The sequence below is a fragment of the Globicephala melas genome, chromosome 3 (assembly GCF_963455315.2).
Source record: "Globicephala melas chromosome 3, mGloMel1.2, whole genome shotgun sequence".
Classification (NCBI taxonomy): Eukaryota; Metazoa; Chordata; class Mammalia; order Artiodactyla; family Delphinidae; genus Globicephala; species Globicephala melas.
Genome location: NC_083316.1, coordinates 88,568,605 through 88,594,980, shown reverse-complemented (window position 1 = coordinate 88,594,980; position 26,376 = coordinate 88,568,605). Strand labels below are relative to the sequence as shown.

Genomic DNA, 26,376 nt, shown 5'->3' with positions numbered 1-26,376 from the left:
GTGGGAAAATAATACCACCTCAAAGGGCTTTTCTGATATTTAAATGAGGAAAGTACACCAACGTCTGACTTAGTATACAAAAGTGTTTATTAAGTAAAAGCTCGTTTCCTCAATAAAGACTCTCTCTCAGATTTCAGAAATATGAATATCTGTTCTCCTGAGCAACTTCCTTTTTTTTCTACTTTTGTTGTTTATTAACACACAACTGAATTTCCGGCCTATATCCACTTGGAAGAATGTCTCATAAACATTTCTATATAACAATTATTCCCTGATTGAACATGTTATTGTACTGTTTTCTCTTCACTCCAGTGTCATCATCACCTCATTTTTAGTCTGTTTTATTAAAGATATCTTTGTAAGAGTTTCCAAATCCTTTACTGGAATGAAGGATGATATATATAAACCAATAAGCCAATAAATATTATAGCTCTGACTTTTTTATGTGTACCAAAATTATTAAACAATGGAAGTAAACTAAAACAAACTAAGCTTCAATTATGAACAAAAAAATGACTTCAGCTATTCTTTAGTGCCTTTGACACAATCATGAAGTATAATATGCTATACTATGACCCAAATCCCTTCTAGAAAACCTTCTCTAAAAAACCCCACCCAATAAGTCATTATTTTGCCCTTTTAAGAAACATACATTCAGTTTTCACTAAAATTTGGACAAATAGCAAGAGACTTTATTATGGCGCATGTTTGTGCAACTAAACATGTGAGGCCAGCGTTCACTTGTTTCTTTTGCTTCTTCGTACCATTCAGTAAGCGACCCAGTGGGGATATTCAATGACCACTTGAGGACTATGGGAATCTGGTGACAATAATAAATATGTTCAACTTGGGTGTTTGGAAATTCACATTTCCTTATTGGTCCAAACCCTCAAGCACAATTTTTTCACTGTGACTTCTAAGTATATCCTATGTTCTTGCCAAAATGCCTAAATAATCAACCAATTTCAAATACGTTAGTTCTTGACATGGGGATCTGGGATGAAGTTTCACACTTTCATATACTTCAGGTGAAACAGCATTAGAGAAATAGTATTAAATGGTATTTTGGCTTGAATGGTTTCTACTAGACATAGGAATTGGAACAATTAAAGAACTGATCAAAACAGGACATACTATCTTTCACGGCCACTTAGTCAACATAGCAAAATTAGCCTCTAGTATGAATTATTTTTTTACCGGTAATGGAGAGAAGTAATATTGCATAATATCCAGTGTTAACAGAATTGGGATTACTTTATACCACAGTTAATGATATACTTAGATAGGAAAGGGATATTTCAATATGAATTACTTCTTAAAATAATTTTTTAAAGTCATGTCTTTCTCTTCACTCAAAGTAATACTGTATAACATTTATTGAACTCTTGGATTTGACTTAATTTATAATATGTGACTTAATATATATATGTGAAATACATCTTAATATATAAACGTGAAATATATAACCTATAACCTTCAAACACTGACTTTCTAAATTCTTTATTTTCCAGTTATTGTTCCATTTTTCCATTTTAATAACTTTGACTTCCAGGTATTTCTCCACTATTGTCTTAGGTTATTAAGTGAGAGAACTCACCATCACAATATACCTAGTTTCTTTTCTATTTTCAGAATGAATTCAGTATAACTCATTATTTCAATCTATTACACACACTATGATATAGTGTCTCCCCTGCCTTTTGTCCCAGATTGCAAGCATATCTGTTTAATACATCTAGATCAAACATATTTCTGTAATAAGAACATAAGGGATATTAAGGAAGTTTGCACTATTATGAAAAAGATGACCAGTATCCAGATATCTTGATTTTTTTTAAAGCTTCCAAAGCTTAATGGATAATACATTTTCCCAATTCTATGGATATTAGACTTTCCAACCTAGTTAGCCATAATTTCATTGCATACTATATGATAATATGTGACATTTTTAAAGTACTTGAGAGTTAACAAAGTGCTTTCATCACCGTGCCTTTACAACAACACTGTGAAGTAGGTACAGAAAAATAAATTGGGTCTCAAAAGAGATCATGTGTATTATCTAAAGTCTTATACGAAAAACAGTCCAGTGAAGATACATTTGGTGGAGGAGGTGTCAACCTGAATCAGCCTTAGAACAGCCTTTCTTGCCTACTCAACTACAGGAAATAATTAGGGAAAACCTCTAACTCCAAACTAGAATTTTTTCTTTTTCCCCCCCGGTACGCGGGCCTCTCACTGTTGTGGCCTCTCCCATTGCAGAGCACAGGCTCCGGACGCGCAGGCTCAGCGGCCATGGCTCACGGGCCCAGCCGCGGAGCGGCACGTGGGATCTTCCCGGACCGGGGCACGAACCCGTGTCCCCTGCATCGGCAGGCGGACTCTCAACCACTGCGTCACCAGGGAAGCCCCAAACTAGAATTTTTAAGGGGTTAATAAGGGAATACAACTTGCCATCAACCAAATCAGTGACTTGGGCTTCTCCAAAATATCTAAGAAAATAATTTGATTCACAAGATCTGTGGTAGCTGGGAATAATTTGCCCACTCTTAACAGCTTGGAAATTTACTCTATTATCTAAGAATATGCCCTGAAAGGATGATACACATAAAAAAATCATTGAATCACTGAACAATAACTATTTGCTTAATTATTGGCAGTGGTATAACATTTCCAAATTAGTAATCCCTACAATTCTCCCAGTCTGGATCTTTTCTAGTTTCATTGCTCCTTTCTTGAAGGTGGCTACTAGAATTATAGTCTAAGTCATCTAGGTGCTATCAAAGGCACTGAACAAAGACCAGACTATCACCCATTTTATTAATTATAACATTTCCATTAATGCCCAGAAGTATTTGGACAGCTTGTACACAACTGCATCTATGAGTTCATGTTATCCTATGTTTTTTAAATTATTCTTTCAACTCATATCTATTTAGCACCTTTTGTGTGCCACCATTAAATCAGGCTCAGGGAAGACAAAAGTGAATTAATACAGTCCATGATTTCACAGATCCACAAATTGAAGTAAACAAAAATTAAAATAATTTTAATACTACAAAATAAGTGATATAATTATGGCTTGTGCAGAATTCTATGGAAGTACAGGGAAAGGAGAATCTAATTTGAACCGGTGGGGTTAAGAAAGACTTTAGACAGGAAATGACACACAAAATATTACATCCCAGGAAAAGACAGCATCATTACAGAGATCGAAAATTGTGAAAAAGCAGATCCCATTCTGAGAAGTAAAAGGGATTTTGGCAAGCTGCAACTTCAGACATGTGAAGGACTAGTGGGAAAAACAACTGGAAAGGCTGAAAGGAGCTAGATGGCAAAAAGTCCTTGAATGCTAGAATGCTTCAACCTGAGCAACAGGAAACAAAGGTTCCTTAAGAGTATTTGAAGCATCTCCCAGACCTGATCAGTCACTACGTAGACATCCCAGACATCTAAGCCTGGCAATAGGGCAAATGATTAGCAAGCATGAGAAGCAAGGGACTCTTTACAAGCGTCTTCAGACCCATTTCGATATTGGCCTCAGCTGCGGTAGCAGCAGCAAGGAGCAATACAAGAGGTAACAGACTGGAAAGCCATTTATGAGGCAAACGTTTCAGGAATTCATGACTCATTAACTGTGAAGACTGAGGATTATATGAATATTCCCACTATTTTTTTATATCTTACATGCCTAAATGGATGGTGTTAACAAAACCAAGATTGAGAAACAGGGCCATGGGGGGAATGAAGGAAAGAATTAGCATGACTTTATGTTTTTATAAGTTGAATTTGAGGTTCTATATTCTTTTTTTTTTAACATCTTTATTGGAGTATAATTGCTTTACAATGGTGTGTTAGTTTCTGCTTTATAACAAAGTGAATCTGTTATACATATACATATGTTCCCATATCTCTTCCCTCTTGCGTCTCCCTCTCTCCCACCCTCCCTATCCCACGCCTCTAGGTGGTCACAAAGCACCGAGCTGATCTCCCTGTGCTATGCGGCTGCTTCCCACTAGCTATTTATTGTACGTCTGGTAGTGTATATATGTCCATGCCTCTCTCTCACTTTTTCACAGCTTACCCTTCCCCCTCCCCATATCCTCAAGTCCATTCTCTAGTAGGTCTGTGTCTTTCTTCCTGTCTTACCCCTGGGTTCTTCACAACAATTTTTTTTTTCTTACATTCCATATATATGTGTTAGCATACGGTATTTACCTTTCTCTTTCTGACTTACTTCACTCTGTATGACAGACTCTAGGTCCATCCACGTCATTACAAATAGCTCAATTTCATTTCTTTTTATGGCTGAGTAATATTCCATTGTATATATGGGCCACATCATCTTTATCCATTCATCCGATGATGGACACTTAGGTTGTTTCCATCTCCAGGCTATTGTAAATAGAGATGCAATGAACATTTTGCTACATGACTCTTTTTGAATTATGGTTTTCTCAGGGTATATGCCCAGTAGTGGGATTGCTGGGTCATATGGTAGTTCTATTTGTAGTTTTTTAAGGAACCTCCATACTGTTCTCCATAGTGGCTGAACCAATTCACATTCCCACCAGCAGTGCAAGAGTGTTCCCTTTTCTCCACACCCTCTCCAGCATTTATTGTTTTGAGATTTTTTGATGATGGCCATTCTGACTGGTGTGAGGTGATGCCTCATTGTAGTTTTGATTTGCATTTCTCTAATGATTAATGATGTTGAGCATCCTTTCATCTGTTTGTTGGCAGTCTGTATATCTTCTTTGGAGAAATGTCTATTTAGGTCTTCTGCCCATTTTTGGATTGGGTTGTTTGCTTTTTCGTTATTGAGCTGCATGAGCTGCTTGTAAATTTTGGAGATTAATCCTTTGTCAGTTGCTTCATTTGCAAATATTTTCTCCCATTCTGAGGGTTGTCTTTTGGTCTTGTTTATGGTTTCCTTTGCTGTGCAAAAGCTTTGAAGTTTCATTAGGTCCCATTTGTTTATTTTTGTTTTTATTTCCATTTGTCTAGGAGGTGGGTCAAAAAGGATCTTGCTGTGATTTATGTCACACAGTGTTCTGCCTATGTTTTCCTCAAAGAGTTTGACAGTTTCTGGCCTTCTATTTAGGTCTTTAATCCACTTTGAGCTTATTTTTATGTATGGTGTTAGGGAGTGATTTAATCTCATAGTTTTACATGTACCTGTCCAGTTTTCCCAGCACCACTTATTGAAGAGGCTGTCCTTTCTCCACTGTACATTCCTGCCTACTTTTTCAAAGATAAGGTGACCATATGTGTGTGGTTTTATCTCTGGGCTTTCTATCCTTTTCCATTGATCTATATTTCTGTTTTTGTGCCAGTACCATACTGCCTTGATTACTGTAGCTTTGTAGTATAGTCTGAAGTCAGGGAGCCTGATTCCTCCAGCTCCGTTTTTCGTTCTCAAGATTGCTTTGGCTATTCGGGGTCTTTTGTGATTCCATACAAATTGTGAAATTTTTTGTTCTACTTCTGTAAAAAATGCCAGTGGTAGTTTGATATGGATTGCATTGAATCTGTAGATTGCTTTTGGGAGTAGAGTCATTTTCACAATGTTGATTCTTCCAATCCAAGAACATGGTATATCTCTCCATCTGTTTGTATCATCTTTAATTTCTTTCATCAGTGTCTTATAATTTTCTGCACACAGGTCTTTTGTCTCCTTAGGTAGGTTTATTCCTAGATATTTTATTCTTTTTGTTGCAATGGTAAATGGGAGTGTTTTCTTAATTTCACTTTCAGATTTTTCATCATTAGTGTATAGGATTGCCAGAGATTTCTATGCATTAGTTTTGTATCCTGCTACTTTACCAAATTAATTGATTAGCTGTAGTAGTTTTCTGGTAGCATCTTTAGGATTCTCTATGTATAGTATCATGTCATCTGAAAACAGTGACAGCTTTACTTCTTCTTTTTTGATGTGGATTCCTTTTATTTCCTTTTCTTTTCTGACTGCTGTGGCTAAAACTTCCAAAACTATGTTGAATAAGAGTTGTGAGAGTGGGCAACCTTGTCTTGTTCCAGATCTTAGTGGAAATGCTTTCAGTTTTCTACCATTGAGGATAATGTTGGCTCTGGGTTTGTCATATATGGACTTTATTATGTTGAGGCAAGTTCCCTCTATGCCTACTTTCTGCAGGGCTTTTTATCATAAATGGGTGTTGAAATTTGTCGAAAGCTTTCTCTGCATCTATTGAGATGATCATATGGTTATTCTCCTTGAATTTGTTAAGATGGTGTATCACGTGGATTGATTTGCATATATTGAAGAAGCCTTGCATTCCTGGAATACACCCCACTTGATCATGGTGTATGATCCTTTTAATGTGCTGTTGGATTCTGTTTGCTAGTATTTTGTTGAGGATTTTTGCATCTATGTTCATCAGTGATATTGGCCTGTAGTTTTTTTCTTTGTGATATCCTTGTCTGGTTTTGGTATCAGGGTAATGGTGGCCTCATACAATGAGTTTGGGACTGTTCCCCCCTCTGCTATATTTTGGAAGAGTTTGAGAAGGATAGGTGTTAGCTCTTCTCTGAATGTTTGATAGAATTCACCTGTGAAGCCATCTGGTCCTGGGCTTTTGTTTGTTGGAAGATTTTTAATCAGTTTCAATTTCAGTGTTTGTGATTAGTCTGTTCATATTTTCTATTTCTTCCTGATTCAGCCTTGGCAGGTTATGCATTTCTAAGAATTTGTCCATTTTTTCCAGGTTGTCCACTTTATTGGCATAGAGTTGCTTGTAGTAATCTCTCATGATCTTTTGTATTTCTGCAGTGTCAGTTGTTACTTCTCCTTTTTCATTTCTATTTCTAATGATTTGAGTCTTCTCCCTTTTTTTCTTGATGAGTCTGGCTAATGGATTATCAATTTTGTTTATCTTCTCAAAGAACCAGCTTTTAGTTTTATTGATCTTTGCTACTGTTTCCTTCATTTCTTTTTCATTTATTTCTGAACAGATTTTTATGATTTCTTTCCTTCTGCTAAATTTGGCGTTTTTTTGTTCTTCTTTCTCTAACTGCTTTAGGTGCAAGGTTAGGTTGTTTATTTGAGAAGTTTCCTGTTTCTTAAGGTAGGATTGTATTGCTATAAACTTCCCTCTTAGAACTGCTTTTGCTGCATCCCATAGGTTTTGGGTCATCATGTCTCCATTGTCATTTGTTTCTAGGTATTTTTTTATTTCCTCTTTGATTTCCTCAGTGATCACTTCGTTATTAAGTAGTGTATTGCTTAACCTCCACGTGTTTGTATTTTTTACAGATCTTTTCCTGTAATTGATATCTAGTCTGACAGCATTGTGGTCAGAAAAGATACTTGATACAATTTCAATTTTCTTAAATTTACCAAGGCTTGATTTGTGACACAAGATATGATCTATACTGGAGAATGTTCCATGAGCATTTGAGAAAAATGTGTATTCTGTTGTTTTTGGATAGAATGTCCTATAAATATCAATTAAGTCCATCTTGCTTAATGTATCATTTAAGGCTTGTGTTTCTTTATTTATTTTCATTTTGGATGATCTGTCCATTGGTGAAAGTGGGGTGTTTAAGTCCCCTACTATGAATGTGTTACTGTCGATTTCCCCTTTTATGGCTGTTAGTATTTGCCTTATGTACTGAGGTGTTCCTATGTTGGGTGCATAAATATTTACAATTGTTATATCTTCTTCTTGTATCGATCCCTTGATCATTATGTAGTGTCCTTCTTTGTCTCCTCTAATAGTCTTTATTTTAAAATCTGTTTTGTCTGATATGAGAATTGCTACTCCAGCTTTCTTTTGGTTTCCATTTACATGGAATATCTTTTTCCATCCCCTTACTTTCAGTCTGTATGTGTCTCTAGGTCTGAAGTGGGTCTCTTGTAGACAGCATATATATGGGTCTTGTTTTTGTATCCATTCAGCCAATCTGTGCCTTTCGGTGGGAGCATTTAGTCCATTTACATTTTAGGTAATTATCGATATGTATGTTCCTATTCCCATTTTCTAAATTGTTTTGGTTTGTTATTGTAGGTCTTTTCCTTCTCTTGTGTTTCTTGTCTAGAGAAGTTCCTTTAGCATTTGTTGTAAAGCTGGTTTGGTGGTGCTGAAGTCTCTCAGGTTTTGCTTGTCTGTAAAGGTTTTAATTTCTCCATCAACTCTGAATGAGATCCTTGCTGGGTAGAGTAATCGTGTTTGCAGGTTTTTCTCCTTCATCACTTTAAATATGTCCAACCAGTCTCTTCTGGCTTGCAGAGTTTCTGCTGAAAGATCAGCTGTTAGCTTTATGGGGATTCCCTTGTGTGTTATTTGTTGTTTTTCCCTTGCTGCTTTTAATGTTTTCTTTGTATTTAATTTTCGACAGCTTGATTAATATGTGTCTTGGCATATTTCTCCTTGGATTTATCCTGTATGGGACTCTCTGTGCTTCCTGGACTTGATTAACTATTTCCTATATTAGGGAAGTTTTCAACTATAATCTCTTCAAATATTTTCTCAGTCCCTTTCTTTTACTCTTCTTCTTCTGGAACCCCTATAATTCGAATGTTGGTGCGTTTAATGTTGTCCCAGATGTCTCTGAGAGTGTCCTCAGTTCTTTTCATTCTTTTTTATTTATCCTGCTCTGCAGTAGTTATTTCCACTATTTTATCTTCCAGATCACTTATCCGTTCTTCTGCCTCAGTTATTCTGCTATTGATCCCTTCTAGAGTATTTTTAATTTCATTTATTGTGTTGTTCATCGTTGCTTGTTTCATCTTTAGTTCTTCTAGGTCCTTGTTAAATGTTTCTTGCATTTTGTCTATTCTATTTCCAAGATTTTGGATCATCTTTACTATCATTATTCTGGATTCTTTTTCAGGTAGACTGCCTATTTCCTCTTCATTTGTTAGGTCTGGTGGGTTTTTATCTTGGTCCTTCAACTGATGTGTGTTTTTGTGTTTTCTCATTTTGCTTATCTTACTGTGTTTGGGGTCTCCTTTTTGCAGGCTGCAGGTTCGTAGTTCCCATTGTTTTTGGTGTCTGTCCCCAGTGGCTAAAGTTGGTTCAGTGGGTTGTATAGGCTTCCTGGTGGAGGGGACTAGTGCCTGTGTTCTGGTGGATGAGGCTGGATCTTGTCTTTCTGGTGGGCAGGTCCACGTCTGGTGGTGTGTTCTGGGGTGTCTGTGGACTTATTATGATTTTAGGCAGCCTCTCTGCTAATGGGTGGGGTTGTGTTCCTGTCTTGCTTGTAGTTTGGCATAGGGTGTCCAGCACTGTAGCTTGCTGGTCGTTGAGTGAAGCTGGGTGCTGGTGTTGAGATGGAGATCTCTGGGAGATTTTTGCCATTTGATATTATGTGGAGCTGGGAGATCTCTTGTGGACCAGTGTCCTGAAGTTGGCTCTCCCATCTCAGAGGCACAGCACTGACTCCTGGCTGCAGCACCAAGAGCCTTTCATCCACATGGCTCAGAATAAAAGGGAGAAAAAGTAGAAAGAAAGAAGGAAGGAAAGAAAGAAAGAAAGAAAGAAAGAAAGAAAGAAAGAAAGAAAGAAAGAAAGAAAGAAAGAAAGAAAGAGAGAGAGGGAGGGAGGGAGCAAGGAAGGAAGAAAAAAAGAAAGGAGGGAGAGAGGGATGGAGGGAGGGAGGAAGGACGGAGGAAAGGAAGGAAAGAAAGAAAGAAGATAAAATAAAGTAAGACAAAATAAAATAAAGTTATTAAAATAAAAAATAATTATTGAGAAAAAAATTTTTTTAAAGAAAAAAAAAATGGACAGATAGAACCATAGGACAAATGGTGGAAGCAAAGCTATACAGACAAAATCTCACACAGAAGCATACACATACACACTCACAAAAAGAGGAAAAGGGGAAAAAATAAATCTTGCTCTCAAATTCCACCTCCTCAATTTGGGATGATTTGTTGTCTATTCATGTATTCCACAGATGCAGGGTACATCAAGTTGATTGTGGAGCTTTAATCCGATGCTTCCGAGGCTGCTGGGAGAGATTTCCCTTTCTCTTTTGTGTTCGCACAGCTCCCGGGGTTCAGCTTTGGATTTAGCCCCAGCTCTGCATGTAGGTCACCAGAGGGCGTCTATTCTTCGCTCAGACAGGATGGGGTTAAAGGAGCAGCTGCTTCGGGGACCCTGGCTCACTCAGGCCGGGGGGAGGGAGAGGTACGGAGTGCGGGGCGAGCCTGCGGCGGCAGAGGCCGGCCTGACGTTGCACCAGCCTGAGGCGCACCATGCATTCTCCCGGGGAAGTTGTCCCTGGATCCCGGGACCCTGGCAGTGGCGGGCTGCACAGGCTCCCCGGAAGGGGGGTGTGGATAGTGACCTGTGCTTGCACACAGGCTTCTTGGTGGCAGCAGCAGCAGCCTTAGCGTCTCATGCCTGTCTTTGGGGTCCACACTTTTAACCGCGGCTCGCACCCGTCTCTGGAGCTTCTTTAAGCAGCGCTCTTAATCCCCTCTCCTAGCGCACCAGGAAACAAAGAGGGAATAAAAAGTCTCTTGCCTCTTTGGCAGGTCCAGACTTTTCCCCGGACTCCCTCCCGGCTAGCCGTGGCGCACTAACCCCCTGCAGGCTGTGTTCACGCCGCCAACCCCAGTGCTCTCCCGGCGCTCCGACCGAAGCCCGAGCCTCAGCTCCCAGCCCCGCCCTCCCCGGCAGGTGAGCAGACAAGGCTCTGAGGCTGGTGAGTGCCGGTCAGCACCGATCCTCTGGGCGGGAATCTTCTTGCCTTGCCCTCCGCACCCCTGTTGCTGTGCTCTCCTCTGCGGCTCCGAAGCTTCCGCCCTCCGCCACCTGCAGTCTCCGCCCGCGAAGGGGCTTCCTAGTGTGTGGAAACCTTTCCTCCTTCACAGCTTCCTCCCACCAGTGCAGGTTCCGTCCCTATTCTTTTGTCTCTGTTTATTCTTTTTTCTTTTGCCCTACCCAGGTACGTGGGGACTTTCTTGTCTTTTGGGAGGTCTGAGGTCTTCTGCCAGCGTTCAGTAGGTGTTCTCTAGGAGTTGTTCCATGTGTAGATGTATTTCTGGTGTATCTGTGGGGAGGAAGGTGATCTCCGCGTCTTACTCTTCTGCCATCTTCCCCTCGTGTCCTCGAGGTTCTATATCCTTATATATGCATTCCAAAGGAACAGAAAAAGGAAAGGGAAAAAAAAGAGGCAAGGAAGGGCTAAATTGGGCAGATGAACAAGGATCCAATTAGGGAAAATCCTGAATGGACTAATAACAAAAGCAATTTATTGGAGTATAATTGCTTTACATTGTTGTGTTAGCTGCTGCTGAATAACAAAGTGAATCAGCTATATGTATACTTATATCCTCATATCCCCTCCCTCTTGCGTTTCCCTCCCACCCTCCCTATCCCACCCCTCTAGGTGGTCACAAAGCACTGAGCTGATCTTCCTGTGCTATGCGGCTGCTTCCCATTAGCTATCTATTTTACATTAGGTAGTGTACATATGTCAATGCCACTCTCTCACTTCATCCCAGCTTACCCTTCCCCCTCCCCATGTCCTCAAGTCCATTCTCTACATCTGAATCTTTATTCCTGTCCTGCCCCTAGGTTCTTAAGAACCTTTTTTTTTTTTTTAAGATTCCATATATATGTGTCAGCATACGGTATTTGTTTTTCTCTTTCTGACTTCACTCTGTATGACAGACTCTAAGTCCATCTACTATGCTCTGTCATACCCTTTACCCATAAACCCTCAGTCATCCTTCACAATTCTTGGAAGGCTTCCTTGAACCATCAAGGTAAGATGCCTTTCTTATGTCCTCTAAAAGACCATATTTCCTCTAGAATAGGATTTATCACCTCAATCAGTACCTAATATAATTTTTATTATAAAATAGGCACTCAATACATATTTACTGAATGCTAATTAAAGAGACAGAGGCACGCTTAAAACCTGTGAATTCCTAGAAAATTCTGACCTATTTACTTCAGATGAACACTGATGACCTTCCAGAAACCCTACATTCAAGATTGCAAGGAGTGAAGGAGTGTTTTATAAGTTATTCCTAGAGAAGACTTTAAAAACTCTGTTGACTCTCTCACCATTCAGTGTTATGGACAGTAAAGAATGATTCTCATGGTCTCCAACTGAAGTGATTGGATTCCAAGGGCAAAAAAAGATACAGATTTATTATTTAAAAGAGATCATAGCACTACTAGAAAGTATAAATAAAATCATACCTCTTGAGTTCACCATTATAAAATATTTCTAATAATAAAACCATAAAACAGTAAGGGCCATGATTTGAACATGAATGTCTTCATGTTCAGAAGAAATTATAACAGATCTTTGTTGCTCTTGAGTCTATTTCTCATTAAATAGTTATCAATCAAGATCCAAGGATGTCCACGAGATTATAATTTCCTATTATGGGTATTTCTGTTATTAGACTTTATTTTTTAGTATAATTTTAATGCATGCCAGTTGTTATATAAATAACAGAAATAAAACCTTAAAGTTTCATTTTCTCTAAGGCTTATATATGAATGAGGCTTTTCATTTTAAAAAATCACTTGAAGATATCTTTTTAATGTCCTTGGTCTTTCTAATTTAAATCCTATTATTTCAGTGTCATTAGAATTCTTAGCATGCATATTTAGTCTCTGTAAAGTAGGATGTGGGACAAATCTTTTGTGGCACAATTAAATTGTCCCCCTCAAGGACAACATAGTAGAAGGTGAGCACTAATTTAGTTAATATGGTAAAGAAAGATAAATGGTTCTTTTAAAAAGTGAAAACAAGCACTGCCAATTCTTGTATTTCATTTTCACTTTTGAAGTGGGTTAAAACAGGACAATAATTTGCATATAAGAACTATTAAATATTACATAAGATTGCTTCACCATTTAAAAGTTAATATCAGAGAGAAATCTCAACAAGTTGTCAAATGAATTTTATGGAACCAATCATAGTTCATAGTAGTATAAAATACTTATAAACTGAATACGAGAGCATCAGAAATATTTCCTATCTGTACTTAAAAGTATTTATGAAGTTTGCAAGAGCAACATAACTACATGAAAATTTAACTTCTAATATAAATCAATAAAAGAAGGAAATGAAAATATGAGAAAAAAGCTATTATACTAAAAGAACTGAAATGGAGTGTGTCATTTCCAAAGAGATCTCATTCATAAATCTAAACCATGCTCCACTTTGGAAACAGTAAAAGTTAACATTTTTATATAATTCTAAAAACAGGGTATTAAGATCTTTAAGTTATAAATTTTTTTCAAATATTATATCAAGCATTTATTAAATATCCAGATTTTCTAAAAAATAATGACAGATATTTAGTGAATTACGCATTATACACCGTGATATACATAAAAAATGAGTAAAACTATTCTTCTTGCTCTCAAGGAGCTTATCGAATGGGGATGTCAAACTACAAAATGAACAATAACAGCAGACAATAAAGTAAGTACCCTAATTACTGCAAAGTTAGATGTGAGCCCAGAGGAAGCGGATGTTTTTTATGGAATACTCCATGAACATCTATATTAAAGTTGACCATAATAAAATGGAAATTACACATCATCATCAGAGGTTTTCTACCTCAGAAGTTTTTGTGGGCTACAGGCTGTAGAGGCAGAGATAGGAGAGTGGTAATAAGGATAAGAGGTTGTGTGACTTATGAGACTAAACCAGCATGGAAGCAACAGGTCCCTCTTCTCTCTCTGCCATATTCTACTTATCAATTCACTTCACTCACCCCTTACCACCTCTCATGTGTCCCTCCTATTCTACTGACCACTTCTCTCCTGGCTTGAATTATACAAGAATCAACATTAAGAACACTCTGTTAGAATGCCTTTGTCTTTTAGTTGGTAGAGACTTATGTTGTTTTCCAGATCTCACTAACTTAAATCCATTGTACTCTGGGGTTTTTAGAACATCAAATATGTTCTCAATGTCTAAGTTCAAGATTTGGAAAGTAAGACAGTAAAAGAGATGGTAAACCTCCATTAAATTATCCAGAAAAGGTAATTTATAAAATTTAAAAATTCAATTATTGGCAACATATTGTGGACTTTTTATTTCCCATAAGGGCAATATGAATGAAAACAACACTTCAACAAAACCTCATTCCATGTTAAGGTTTTTCCACTGTGTGTGAAAAACTTAGCTAAATATTAAATTGTTCAGGTATATAATTAAGAGAGAGATTTGTAAATGTCATAGGTGTGATCTTTCGGTTAAACTTTTGATCTCCTGTTTAAACTTTTTACTGTATTTAATGCTAATTTTATTACTATTTTGATCATAAATCTGGATCCTAGAATTTTACTATTCTGTTCAGCAAAAATTGAAAGTAGACAAAAAATTCCAATGCAGAATGTTCTTCATTAAGTTGTATAAAATACAACTTAATATTATGCCCTTGGCTATTATTAAAGGACACTGAAAGCAACAACCTATGAAATCTGTCCTTAAACTTTTGCAGAAATGTTGTTAAGGACACTGTTATATCTAAAATCCCAAGAGAGAAATTTCCTTTAGAAGTTATTGGTAGTAAAACTTCACTTTAAACAAATTAATAACCTTCCTCCTCTCTAATCATGAAAATAGTTCACTTTTTCTACAATGGCTTACAGCTAAATTTCAAGCTCAATGTGGAAATTATTATAGGTCTTTAGGAAACTGCATTTTGTATTTTATTTACTGTTGTTAAATTTTCACTATCAATTATTTTTCCATGGTATTGATAATTTGTTTCTATTTATATTTTAACATTATTCACTGAAATATAATTTGGATATGGCTACACAAGTTCTTTGTGAAACACAGTAAAATGAAAATTGATTTCTTTCTGTTTTTTAAATGTGCTAATAAATACCTTAAATTCTACAAGCAATTAAAAGGCTGGATAGGCTTCAGTAATTTAGTGAGGTATGAGCTATCACTAACTACACTTTAGATGTGCTTAGTAAACCTTGCTTGTAAACCTTCAATGAAATGGCATTTTCCATAGATAAATCCTAATCGTGGTAGTCAAGGCTCTCAAAAATCTGGCTTTAAACTAAACTTTTCAGATTACTCATCTTTTAAATCGTCTTCTTCTGTCAAGGGAACTGATCTTGCCTTCCTTAAAACAAGTCTCAGAATTTCCCAAGTTTTAGATTACTTCCTTACTATAAGCCCAAATAATTTCCCTAGTCTTTCTGCCTATTCTCAAGACCTACTTCAAGTCTACCTTTCTCTATGAATCATTCCTAGGCCATATGCTTTTCTAAATTCACTTATCACTACTTTAAAAATCCTTTAAGTATTTTTCAAACTGAGGTTCACAAAATCAACTCTTTGGATGTAGACTTTAAAGAAATTATTAATAGAGTGCATCACATTAAGAAACATGAAAAGTTGTTTTGTAAAATTTGTCTCAGTTATAAACACACATACATACCAACGTTTCCAATTTTGTGTGTCCTGAGTCTCAATATAAAATGTAATTTCTTTCTATGCACTGTGGAAAAAAAAGCTTTAGAAACACTGCTTTACAGTGTTCTATTAAATATTATCATAAAATATGGTTTTAGAAAATTTTTAACATTACAAAAATAATACGTTCAATGAAAAAAAAATTTAAACGACACTTAAGCCAAAAAAAAATATTTTTTAAATTTAACTTTTGAAGGGGTAATACACTCACAGTGTTTTTTAAAAGTGAAAAATACCAAATTTAGACTCTAAAAAGTTTCCCTTAATACCTCTATTGCCATTTCAACCTCCTCCCAAAACATGTAACCCCTGTTATACATCAACATCATTATTAGTTTGAGTATATAAAATTTCTTTATCATATAAAAGCAAATTCAGACATATAATCTTATACTCACATACGTCTTATATAAAAGATAACATAATATATACTCTGTTTTTTAGCCTAATTCCTTTTATTAGCAATATATCTTGGAACTCTCTCCAACCAGTACATAGATGCTTTCTCATTTATGGTATTCCATTGGATGAGGAACCATAATTGATGTAACTAGACTCCTGTTAATGAACATTTAATTATTTCCAATCTCCTGATATTACAAACAATGCTGCAGTGAATAACCTTATACGGATATCATTTCATATATATACAAATATAACTAAAGGATAAATTGTAGAAGTGTTATTGTTATTGCTATTGTAGAAGTCAAAGGTATATACGTTTTATAATTTTTATAGATTCTGTCACATTGCCTTCTACAGAGGTTTTTCTAATTTATACCCCATTACCAAATTATCTAAGGGTCTTTATCTGCACATCTTTGCCAAGAAAGTGAATTATTAAACTGAGTTTATGCCAATCTGATAGGTAAAAAATTATCTCATTATAGCCTTAATTTTCTTTTATTCTACTGAGTAATGTAATCATGTCATATTTTAAAAGCCATTTGTATTTTTATTTTTTGAACTATCCACTCATGCCCATTGCCAATTTTGCTATTTGATTGTCTTTATTTTATTAATTTCTAGAGGTTCTTTATATATTAAAGAGATTATGGTATGTGCCCCTTGTGGTATGGGTTTTCATGAATAGATTAGCAAGTATTTTAATTTTCTGTTGATCTCTTAAAAAGCAATTATTATATATATTTTGTTTTCCCGTTTTCTAATTCATTTCTTTATGCTTTTACCTTTGTTAGTTTCTTTCTTCTGCTTTCCTTTTATTTAACTGTGGATTTTTCTCCTAATTTTTTGAGTTGGATGCTTAACTCGTTTATTTCATTCTTTTTGTTTTGTCCATGTTAAGCTTTTAAGGCTCTGAATTTTCCTCCAAGGGCAGTTTCATCCGCATCACTTAAGCTATATATAAAACTTTATTTTCCCCACACATGTCCTGCATTCATTGATGCAAGCAAGGAATATAGAAATCTAGGGTAAATTCCTCCCTTTCAACAGGTATTTTTGCTGGAGCTTGGTAAGATCTACAGCAACTTGGTTCTTTGATCATATCTTTTCTTAACTTTGTGCTACACAACTTCTGCCCAATCCAAGTTGCTTTTGGCTACCTAAACATGTACTTTTAAGTCTGTGGATAATATACAGTTCCTAGTTTCATGAAAAATGCAGTTTATAGATTTTTAATTTTGTTGTTGTTGTTCTTTTGTTATTGTTCTATGGTCTCCAACAAGGAACAAGGAAATAATGTTAAGTTATGCAACCCTGTTCATACCAGAGTTCCTCTTATATATTTTCTTGTATATTTCTATGTTTCCCAGCATCCATACATATATAGAAGATTTTGTAAATACTTTAAAATGATGAAATGATACACTTCAGGCAATGTTTGTGCTGTAAATACCAAATCCTATCTTTCAATCTGCATTTAAAAAAGTCCAATGACTTTTCTTTTAACCACTTGGGCACCATCTGCCTAATCCCGTCATCCTTCATCTGTTTACAGGATGGATAAGAAGAATGTTCATATCTCCCAAAAAACCTGGCTCCTCAGACTAAAAATATTATGATATTTGAGAAAGTCTGAGGAAGACTTAAGCATGAAATACCTTTGAGAGATCACATAAGAAGAAACATTAGTGGTCTCCAAGGTCCATTAATTTTTTGAGACCAACATTGCTCCTCCTCACAATTATCTGCTGGTAAAGTTTGAGATAAAACCTGAAAGTCAGTCTATGTATTTTATGTGCTATAACAAGGTTCTTTTATTTTATTAAATGGAACAAGCCTAAAATCCAAGTTTAATTTGACTTCCCAAACTATGCTAAATGAAGGCTAAACATTCAAGTATTTTCTGTATTTCCCTTAGCACAACATGCTATTATAGTTCTTGTTAGACTAAGTTTATGGGATGGGATCATAACTGTCATGTTCACTGTTATATACTGCTAGAATACTGAAATACAGAAAACAATTGTTCTTGAACTACTGACGTTACTAAGACTATAGATTAAAATTTATGCTAGCTGAGGTTGTAGTAAAAAGATGATGAACAGAACAGAATCATTTTCAGGTCACGACTCTGAAATTTACGAGAAATGTGGCTTAGGTTCATTACAACCTCCGAGTTTCCTCACCTAATAATGGGGATAATAATACTACTCAGTTCACAGTTGTTGAAAATATTTTTAAAATAATAGAAGTGGGGGCTTCCCTGGTGGCGCAGTGGTTGAGAGTCCACCTGCCAATGCAGGGGACATGGGTTCGTGCCCCAGTCCGGGAAGATCCCACATGCCGCGGAGCGGCTGGGCCCGTGAGCCATGGCCGCTGAGCCTGCGCGTCCGGAGCCTGTGCTCCGCAACGGGAGAGGCCACAACAGTGAGAGGCCCGCGTACCGCAAACAAAAAATAATAATAATAATAGAAGTGGAGTGTTATCAACAGACTATATACTCAATAAATGTATTTTTTTTCTTCCTTCACAATTTAAAGTCTTCCAAATTTGCCTTCTGTTCTATTTGTCCTGTAAAAAAAGTTTTTAAACAGGAAAGTATAAGGTATTTTACAGTTTCCAAAATCCACAGAGAAAATTTGACTTTTCCTGAGTTACATCCTTTTATAAAAAACAAGTCATCTGGTAAGTACTGGAAGAAGTAACTATATTACTCAAGTATAAAGTAAAATGAATAGTCTTTAAGTGATCTGAAACTTCAAGCTCTCCTCTCATAAACTGTTCTTTGTTTGCATGTGTTTGATCAAGAATGCTGTTATCAGGAATCTTATGACAAGTTAGTTTCAGTCACAGAAAGATTTACTCTCCTCGCAAAAATCTGTTTCTAATATTCTGGCATGCTATACCAAATTCTGATCAAAAAGCCACAATTAATTGATTTAAGCCGGCAGGCAAGTCATTTGTCTAAGGTTCAACTTAGCAACTCACTCCTAACTTGCCTGAATTTAATCATGAACTTTAACTTCCATTCAGAAAGAAAAAAATGTTTTAAACAGCTAAATCTGAAGAAATATTAAACTTAACAAACTTTCAAGGCAACATTTAAATGTTAAAGTTGAACTAGATGTCTTCCTTACCTATATCTTACAAAGTCCTATATTTTACCTAAAATCCCAGCTCTGTCACCTGATATTACTGTTTAATAATTTACCTTTTACAGAGACCTATATTTTGCTATGTTAAAGACTTTTTCAATTTGACATTTTATGGAATCAAAGACACTTCTTTTCCCTTAAACCCGCATCCATGTTCCTTAAAATAAACACTTTTTTCTCTAAAGTCTAAAATCTAGACTCTACAATCTAGACAGATAATGGTTAAGAACACGGGCTCGAATCCCAGCTCTGCCTCTTAAGAGTTGTGTTATCTTGTGCAAGTCATTTACCATTTAAGCTTCAGTTCCTGATTTATAATTGAATGGGGTTAATAACAATACTTACTTCATAGGAATATATACAGTTAATGCATATAAAAAGCTTGGAAGTACTTGGCTTCTAGGAATTGGTCAGTAAATTAAATTCTTCAGAAAATATTTACTGAACACCTACTAGGGGCTAGCACTGTTCTAGGTACTGCAGATATAGTTGCACTGATTATTAAATGTAATTCTGGCTGTTATGGAACTTACATTTCTCTTGGGGGAAGACAGACAACTAAAAATACATAATACAATATAATGTCAGGTAAACATAACCATAACAAAGAGAAATTAAGAAGAGGGGAACATAAGGAGGTAAGGTGTTATTTCACACATGGTAGTCAGAAAAGGCCTCTCTGATGAAATGACATTTGAACAGAGACTAAACTAAATAAAGAACAGGCCCTGTGCATCCCAAAGTGTTTCCTAATTATAAAGATGATGATTATGAGTGATCAAAAACCCGTGTACAACATGACCTTCACTCCCATATCTTTACACAGGCTTTGGGAGGTAGTGTAGGAGAAATCAGCCAGTGGAGGGTGGGCATGAGTGGGTAGGGCACTCATTAGCTTTATTATCATGAGAAAGTTAAATACTTTCTCTAATTTAGATTGCGTAGTTTCCTGTACCTCTGGAGATAAGAAAGAGACTCCCTTGGCCACTGTGTCCTCTAGTTAGTCATATGATGTTATACATACATTCTCATGGGTAAGAGAGAAATAAATGGAAAGAGAGAAGTAAGTTACTATAAACAGAAATTATATTGAGACCAAAATAGCATTCTTTATGTAGGCTAAAACTGAAGTCTGGCAAGATGGAAATTAGATGTTTTACAGCACATTATATGGTCAAAGACATTAACTTCTTACACAAATTAAATCAAGAAAGAGATTCCAGTTATAAGAGTACAAACACTTCCCAAAGGAAGATACATAACAGATAATACCACCATAAAAAAAATCCATATCAATTTGTTCTCCACTCATAATTGAAAATTATCTACTTTCATAACCTCTGCTTTGTGATTTTCTTTTAAAAGAGTGATATGATTCTTTAAATCAAATGCATACCAATATTTACCACACACTGAGATAATTACTTGCATATTTCAAATATCAGTACTTTAGATCAGGTTAATAGCTAGATTAACTTCGAATTTCTACCTCATAAAACAATCATATGTAGCCCCTTAATCTTCTATAGCTTTCAGTTTAGTTATTTTCATAGATAGTGCTATAAAATGATGGGATATTCAGCTCCACAGCCAGTGCTGGGGGTTTGGGAGAAAGAGAATAATTGGCTATGTAACAGTCCAGAGAATCTACTCCATTTATCTAAGCTCATTTCATGGACAATTTTATATTATGAGGGATATAGCTTTATTTGCAATTATATGCTCCTACCCAAGCCCAGATGAGCATTTTTATGTGCCTCTTTTATGGCTTTGATCTCTCAGTTTAGACCTGGCTAAGCAAGGAGACAATGTAAATATTAGGTTGGCTTGTGAAATGAGACGTCACTATCTCTGAAAACTCAGGTGTATCTCATTAACCTAACGCGGTTAAAAAGTATCTTCACTGCAGTGAACTTTACTTCATATTGGGATATACTGGAATTGAGTTCAAACTTTCACATGTACAATTAAGTATACAAAACTCCTGTCACTTAAAGTGCTGGAGGAAGGGCAGTGGTGAAGAGATGTCAAAGGACTCCCAGATTTATGGTTTGAGCAGCTAGGTATTTGGTGGTACCACTTATTAAAAAGGAAGAACAAATTTTATACTTACAAGTGATAAACTCAGTTTTAGGTGAAAAGTAGAAAATTTTTAGATGTGGGAAAGATATATATCTGAGCTGGAAATATAAATTTGCAAGTCACTGATGTATTAATAGTAAATGAAGCCACGAGAATAGATGACCTTAACTAAAAAAAAAGAACTCTTAGAATTCTGTAAAACAACAGCAGTTATTCGTTGATGAAAGAGAAAACATTAATAGAACTTTTTTTTTTTTTTTTTACTAGAGTTAAAATATGACAACCTGTTCCAGACTAAAGGAGAATTTTTATAGGGTTTTTTTGCAATTAGACGTAAAAAAAAGTGACTGGAAAAATATGAACAAAGAATGAGCCCATCTCAGAATTCTAGAAAATTATGCAAGAAGGACAATTCCTTAGCCACAGAATTAATATTTAGCAACTGACTGTTAAAATCTTCTGTGAGCAGAATGTTAAAACTCAGCCCCTCAATAAAGACTGACTAATATAATACAAGTACAACTATAGACACTATGTTCCAGACTAACAAAGGGAAATATAACAATTGTTTATTAAGTTTTAAAAGTTTTTTAAATTTTAGGTGAATTTGGATTATATACTAGCATTCTTGGGAATAACACTTGCTTCATATTAAAAGTCATCCCTAGATATGTAAACCTCAAGTCAGCAAATATTAACCTACCAGGTTTTATGACTTTCCTATTTCTACACTGTTCTTCACATGAGACGGCCCCCAAAGGAAAGGGACTTTTGTTGACCCCAACCCAATTCCTGGAACATTAAAAGTGCTCAGAAGTTAAGCCAGCTCCATTGTTCCTCCCAGGCCAGGCTCCACAGGTTTTACCTTAAAAACACAAACCTGCCTCATACCCATTCCCTACCTCGCAAATCTCTTAAAGCTCATGAAAGCAATCTGTTCTATCTTAGAGGTAAAAATGACCTAGAACAATCTCTCGCCCAGCTACCTGGTTGTACATAGTGAAGTTATGATTTACTGGCTTTGTGAAGAGTAGTGTAGTTTTAAAAAATTCCAGTGTCTTATAATATATTGTAACCTTAACACCCAAAATTGAAATTCTAATTTACTCTTGATTGCTGGACATTTTCTTTGACTTCTACATCTCAGAATCTTTTATAAACTGAGCCTTTAAAGTCTGAACCTTATAGTGTGAAGGAAGGCCTCCAGTCTTTCAAGAAAAACTGGGAAGGAAAAAGAAAAAAAACAGGCCATTTGCAAACACTGAATAAAAAGGTAACCCATCTCCCATCTTAATAAAACCAAGGAAATTCCATGTTTTGACTATAATTGTTTCCAAACTTCTATAAATAATCTAAGAACTTTATTTACTGTGGGGAATAACTCACAAAGCAGTCTCAAAAAAAAAAGGTGAATATATGCACCTACCTTAGGAATAGGATTCAGCAGAACTACACCTGATTTCTTAGTGATGACCTGTTTTGTTGTATAGTGATGGTCTATAAGTTGAGGGATATTTGAAAACCCAGTGCCTTCAAAACGATACATGTTCTGGAGAAAGGACAATAAAGTAGAATAAATATGAAGACATTGCTTCAGCAACATTATGTTCATCAATAAAGTTCCATTTAAGAAAAACTATTATTGCACAACAATGTGAAGATACTGAACACTACTGAACTATTATACACTTAAAAATGGTTACGATGGTAAAAATAAAAAAATTCCAACATGCTAAAAAAATTTACCTTTGCATCAAGAAATTAATTTTCATAATGACTAAATATAATTCAGATTACTAAAAAACAAAAAAGACGAAAAAGAAAAACTTACAGACCTGGAATGCATTTTGCTAAAATAATAACCAAAGGAAATAAAGCATGGGATACATTTAAGTTAAGGAACAAGAAATATGTGTATATATGTTTGCCTAAATGTTCCATTTGATAAAATTTTCAAGATAAAAAATAATGTCAAAAGGTTGAGGAAGTATATCCAATATAATAATAAGTATTTTAAGGATACCTCTGATGATCATTTATTTCCCTTTTATCAATACAGTATTGATTGGTTTTTCTACACTGGGGTTATTCATGTATTATTCTTTCACCAAAACCACACAGTCATTCACATTCACTTATATTTGATAAAGAAATAAAATGCTGCAGACACAAAACTGCATATATCAGCATAGTCAAATCGTAGCACTTTTTGATTTCAAAACATCAAGTTAGTAACATTTTGCCAAACTCTGTCAAGACCCCTTTTCTCTGTCTTCATATTTCAAACAGGCATGTAGGTCAGTAATCATAGGGATGAATTGATGGCAATAAGTTTAGCAAAGAAAAAAATATCTTATTGGGCCTGTTTTTCAATGCAAAAAGTGTTACAATACAGTGTGATGTAATAAAGGCTTCCATTTGATTGTTCACAAAGTATTCACCTGTATATATACGGGTGATGTGTACAAATACAGATACAAACATGCTCCATTTTAAGAAAACTCTATGCTAAGAAATAAGAAATTTCAAAACTCTCTAAATTTGGATACTATTTACATTACTGGAAGATTATTTTCCCAGTTAAAGGATAAAAAAACATGAACTTCCTTTTCCATAATATAAAATTAGATTCAATTTATCAGAATCTAATTTATATACAGCTTTGTAAATGAATATTTTCATTTCATCAAGTGAGGAACAAACATGCATTAGCTTATTTTAACACTTAACTATATAGTTCAACTCAAGGCAGTTTGTGTTAAGGGTCAATTCAAGGCAGTTGTTAATAAACTGACTAAAGAACTGTTGCATACAACAGCCAGACCTGCTATGATATATTAGTAAAGATATTTAAGAATATTTCACACTAAGGACAGTAGTCTATTACTAGATGTGCAATGCACTGAGCAATTTCTCTCAATGCCTCAGTTTATTTCAAAACAGAAATAATATTTGGACGTCCTCACACAAAAAGTGTGAGGCCTGAACAAGTATAAACATGCAAATCACTGCTTAGTATACAGTACACACTCAATTATTAAGTCATCATACAAATAAACAACCTTGGATTACAAAAATAATTCCAAATCTGGATATATGATAAGAAACATTTTCAAAGGACACTTAAAAGTGTAAATTACATGTTCTCAAGGAATAATGATTATCTGTAAATAACCAAATATCCTAGAAGGCATTCTTATATGAAAATAAGACATGAAGAAAGGTAAAATGTTACAGATGTGTAACACGTAATAATAACAGTAATATCTGAACCAAATATATGGTCTTGTATACTTGAAAGTTCCTGAGAGTAGATATTAAACATTCCCACACACACACAAAAAAAGAGTTAATTACGTGGGATGATGGTTGTGTTAATTACCTTGATCTTGGCAATCATTCTACAATGTGTACCAAATCATCATGTTGTACACTTTACATATATACAATTATATTTGCTTATTATTCCTCAATGAAGTATATGTGTGTGTGTGTGTGTGTATATATGTATGTGTGTATATACATACACAAACACACATACACACACACACACAGTTTCTCCCTCTGTCTTTCTTCAGTCTCTTAGTAAAGAGCCAGGAAATCCTATTAGACCATTCCATTATTTCGCACAAAATTTTTACCTCCCTCAGAATAAAAGCCTAAGTCTTTACCATGATCGTTAGGGCCCTCTAATCTGTCCTCTATCATCTCTGTCACCTCATCTCTTACCAAATCCCCCATCCCCCCTCAGTCCCCTCCAGCCACACTCATTTTCTTCTTGTTTTATAAACACACTACACATATTCCCTCCTCAGGGAGTTTACACTTGCTGCTTGAAAATAGTTCCTTGGATGGCCGTTTGGGTAATGGCTCCCTTACTTCCTTCTAGTCTTTCATCAAATGTCACCTTTTCAGTGAGGTCTACTCAGGCCATCCAATATCCATTTTCTCACCCCAACTAAACTTCTTACCTCCTTTTCCTTACTAAATTTTTCTCCTTAGAATTTATCACTATCTAACATCACATAAATTTTACTTATGTATCTTGTTTATTGCCTATCTCCTCCTCTAGAATATAAGCTCATGAGATGATAAATTTTTATCTTTGTTTTGTTCATCTGAGTATCCCTCTGGTCAAGAACAGTGCCTGGCATATATTGCCTGGATAAATAAAAGTGTGTGAAATAAATGAAATGCAATGCATATAAAATGACTATAAAGTTAAAGTAAGACAACTTAACATAGAAATGAATACTGGAAAGTTCACACACTCACACAAACTCAAGATGCCCCTGTAGAATGTTTAATAAAAAGTAAGTAATGAGATGAAGTTCACACAGAATGAAATTTTAAAGTCAGCCACTAGTGTCATAAAGCCTTATATAAATTTCTAATATACCTCTTATAACTAGAGAAATAGAGAATAAAATAATAGGAATTTTCAGTTTTCCTTTCTTAAGAACATATCTAGTTTTTAATCTAAAGGTAGTTTTCTGCCATTGACACAGTAATCATGATGAACTAATACAGTAATACAAGCAGCAGTACTTCCTTCATGGGCTAAAATGAGAAACTGATTCCTAGCAAGTATTTGTTTAAAACAATTCCTCTGACATCAGTGAAGTTCTGAGTCCTAAAACAGTGCAAAACCAATTAATTCACTTCCTTAAAGATGAAGATAATGTAATGAATCTAAAAATGATGCTATGGTTGTTTGCTTATAAAGTTCACCTAAGCAACTAAGGTCAAGAATAATACATTCACGGAACCCTCATGCACTGCTGGTGGGAATGTAAATTGGTGCAGCCACTATGGAAAAAAGTTTGGAGTTTCCTCAAAAAACTAAAAAGAGAACTACCATATGATGCAGTAATTCAACTTCTTGGTATTTTTCTGAAGAAAATAAAAACAGTAATTAGAAAAGATACATGCACCCCTATGTTTACTACAGCATTATTTACAATAACCAAGGTATGGAAGAGACCTAAGTGTCCATCAATAGATGAATGGCTAAAGAAGAATGAATAAAAAACAAGATACACACACACACACAATGCACTATTACTCAGCCATAAAAAAGAATGAAACCTTGCCATTTGCGACAACATGGATGGATTTAGAGGGTATCACGCTAAGTGAAATAAGTCAGAGAAAGATAAATATTATATGTGGAATCTAAAAGACAAAACAAACAAGCATAACAAAATAGAAACAGACTCATAGATACAGGGAAGAAATTGGTGGTTGCCAGAGGGGAAGAGGGTAGAGGGATGAAAGAAATAGGTAAGGGAGATTA

At 35.4% G+C, this 26,376-nt stretch overlaps 1 protein-coding gene across 7 annotated transcripts in view; it reads right to left on the bottom strand.

The window, feature by feature from the left end:
• FER (FER tyrosine kinase) overlaps positions 1–26,376 on the bottom strand; it is a 465,769-nt gene that overhangs the window by 205,894 nt on the left and 233,499 nt on the right. For all 7 annotated transcript variants that reach the window (XM_070045166.1, XM_070045168.1, XM_070045167.1 and 4 more), the window contains one exon: positions 22,507–22,629. In XM_070045166.1, the coding sequence (XP_069901267.1) occupies positions 22,507–22,629 (123 nt within the window). The remainder of the gene's footprint in view (positions 1–22,506; positions 22,630–26,376) is intronic.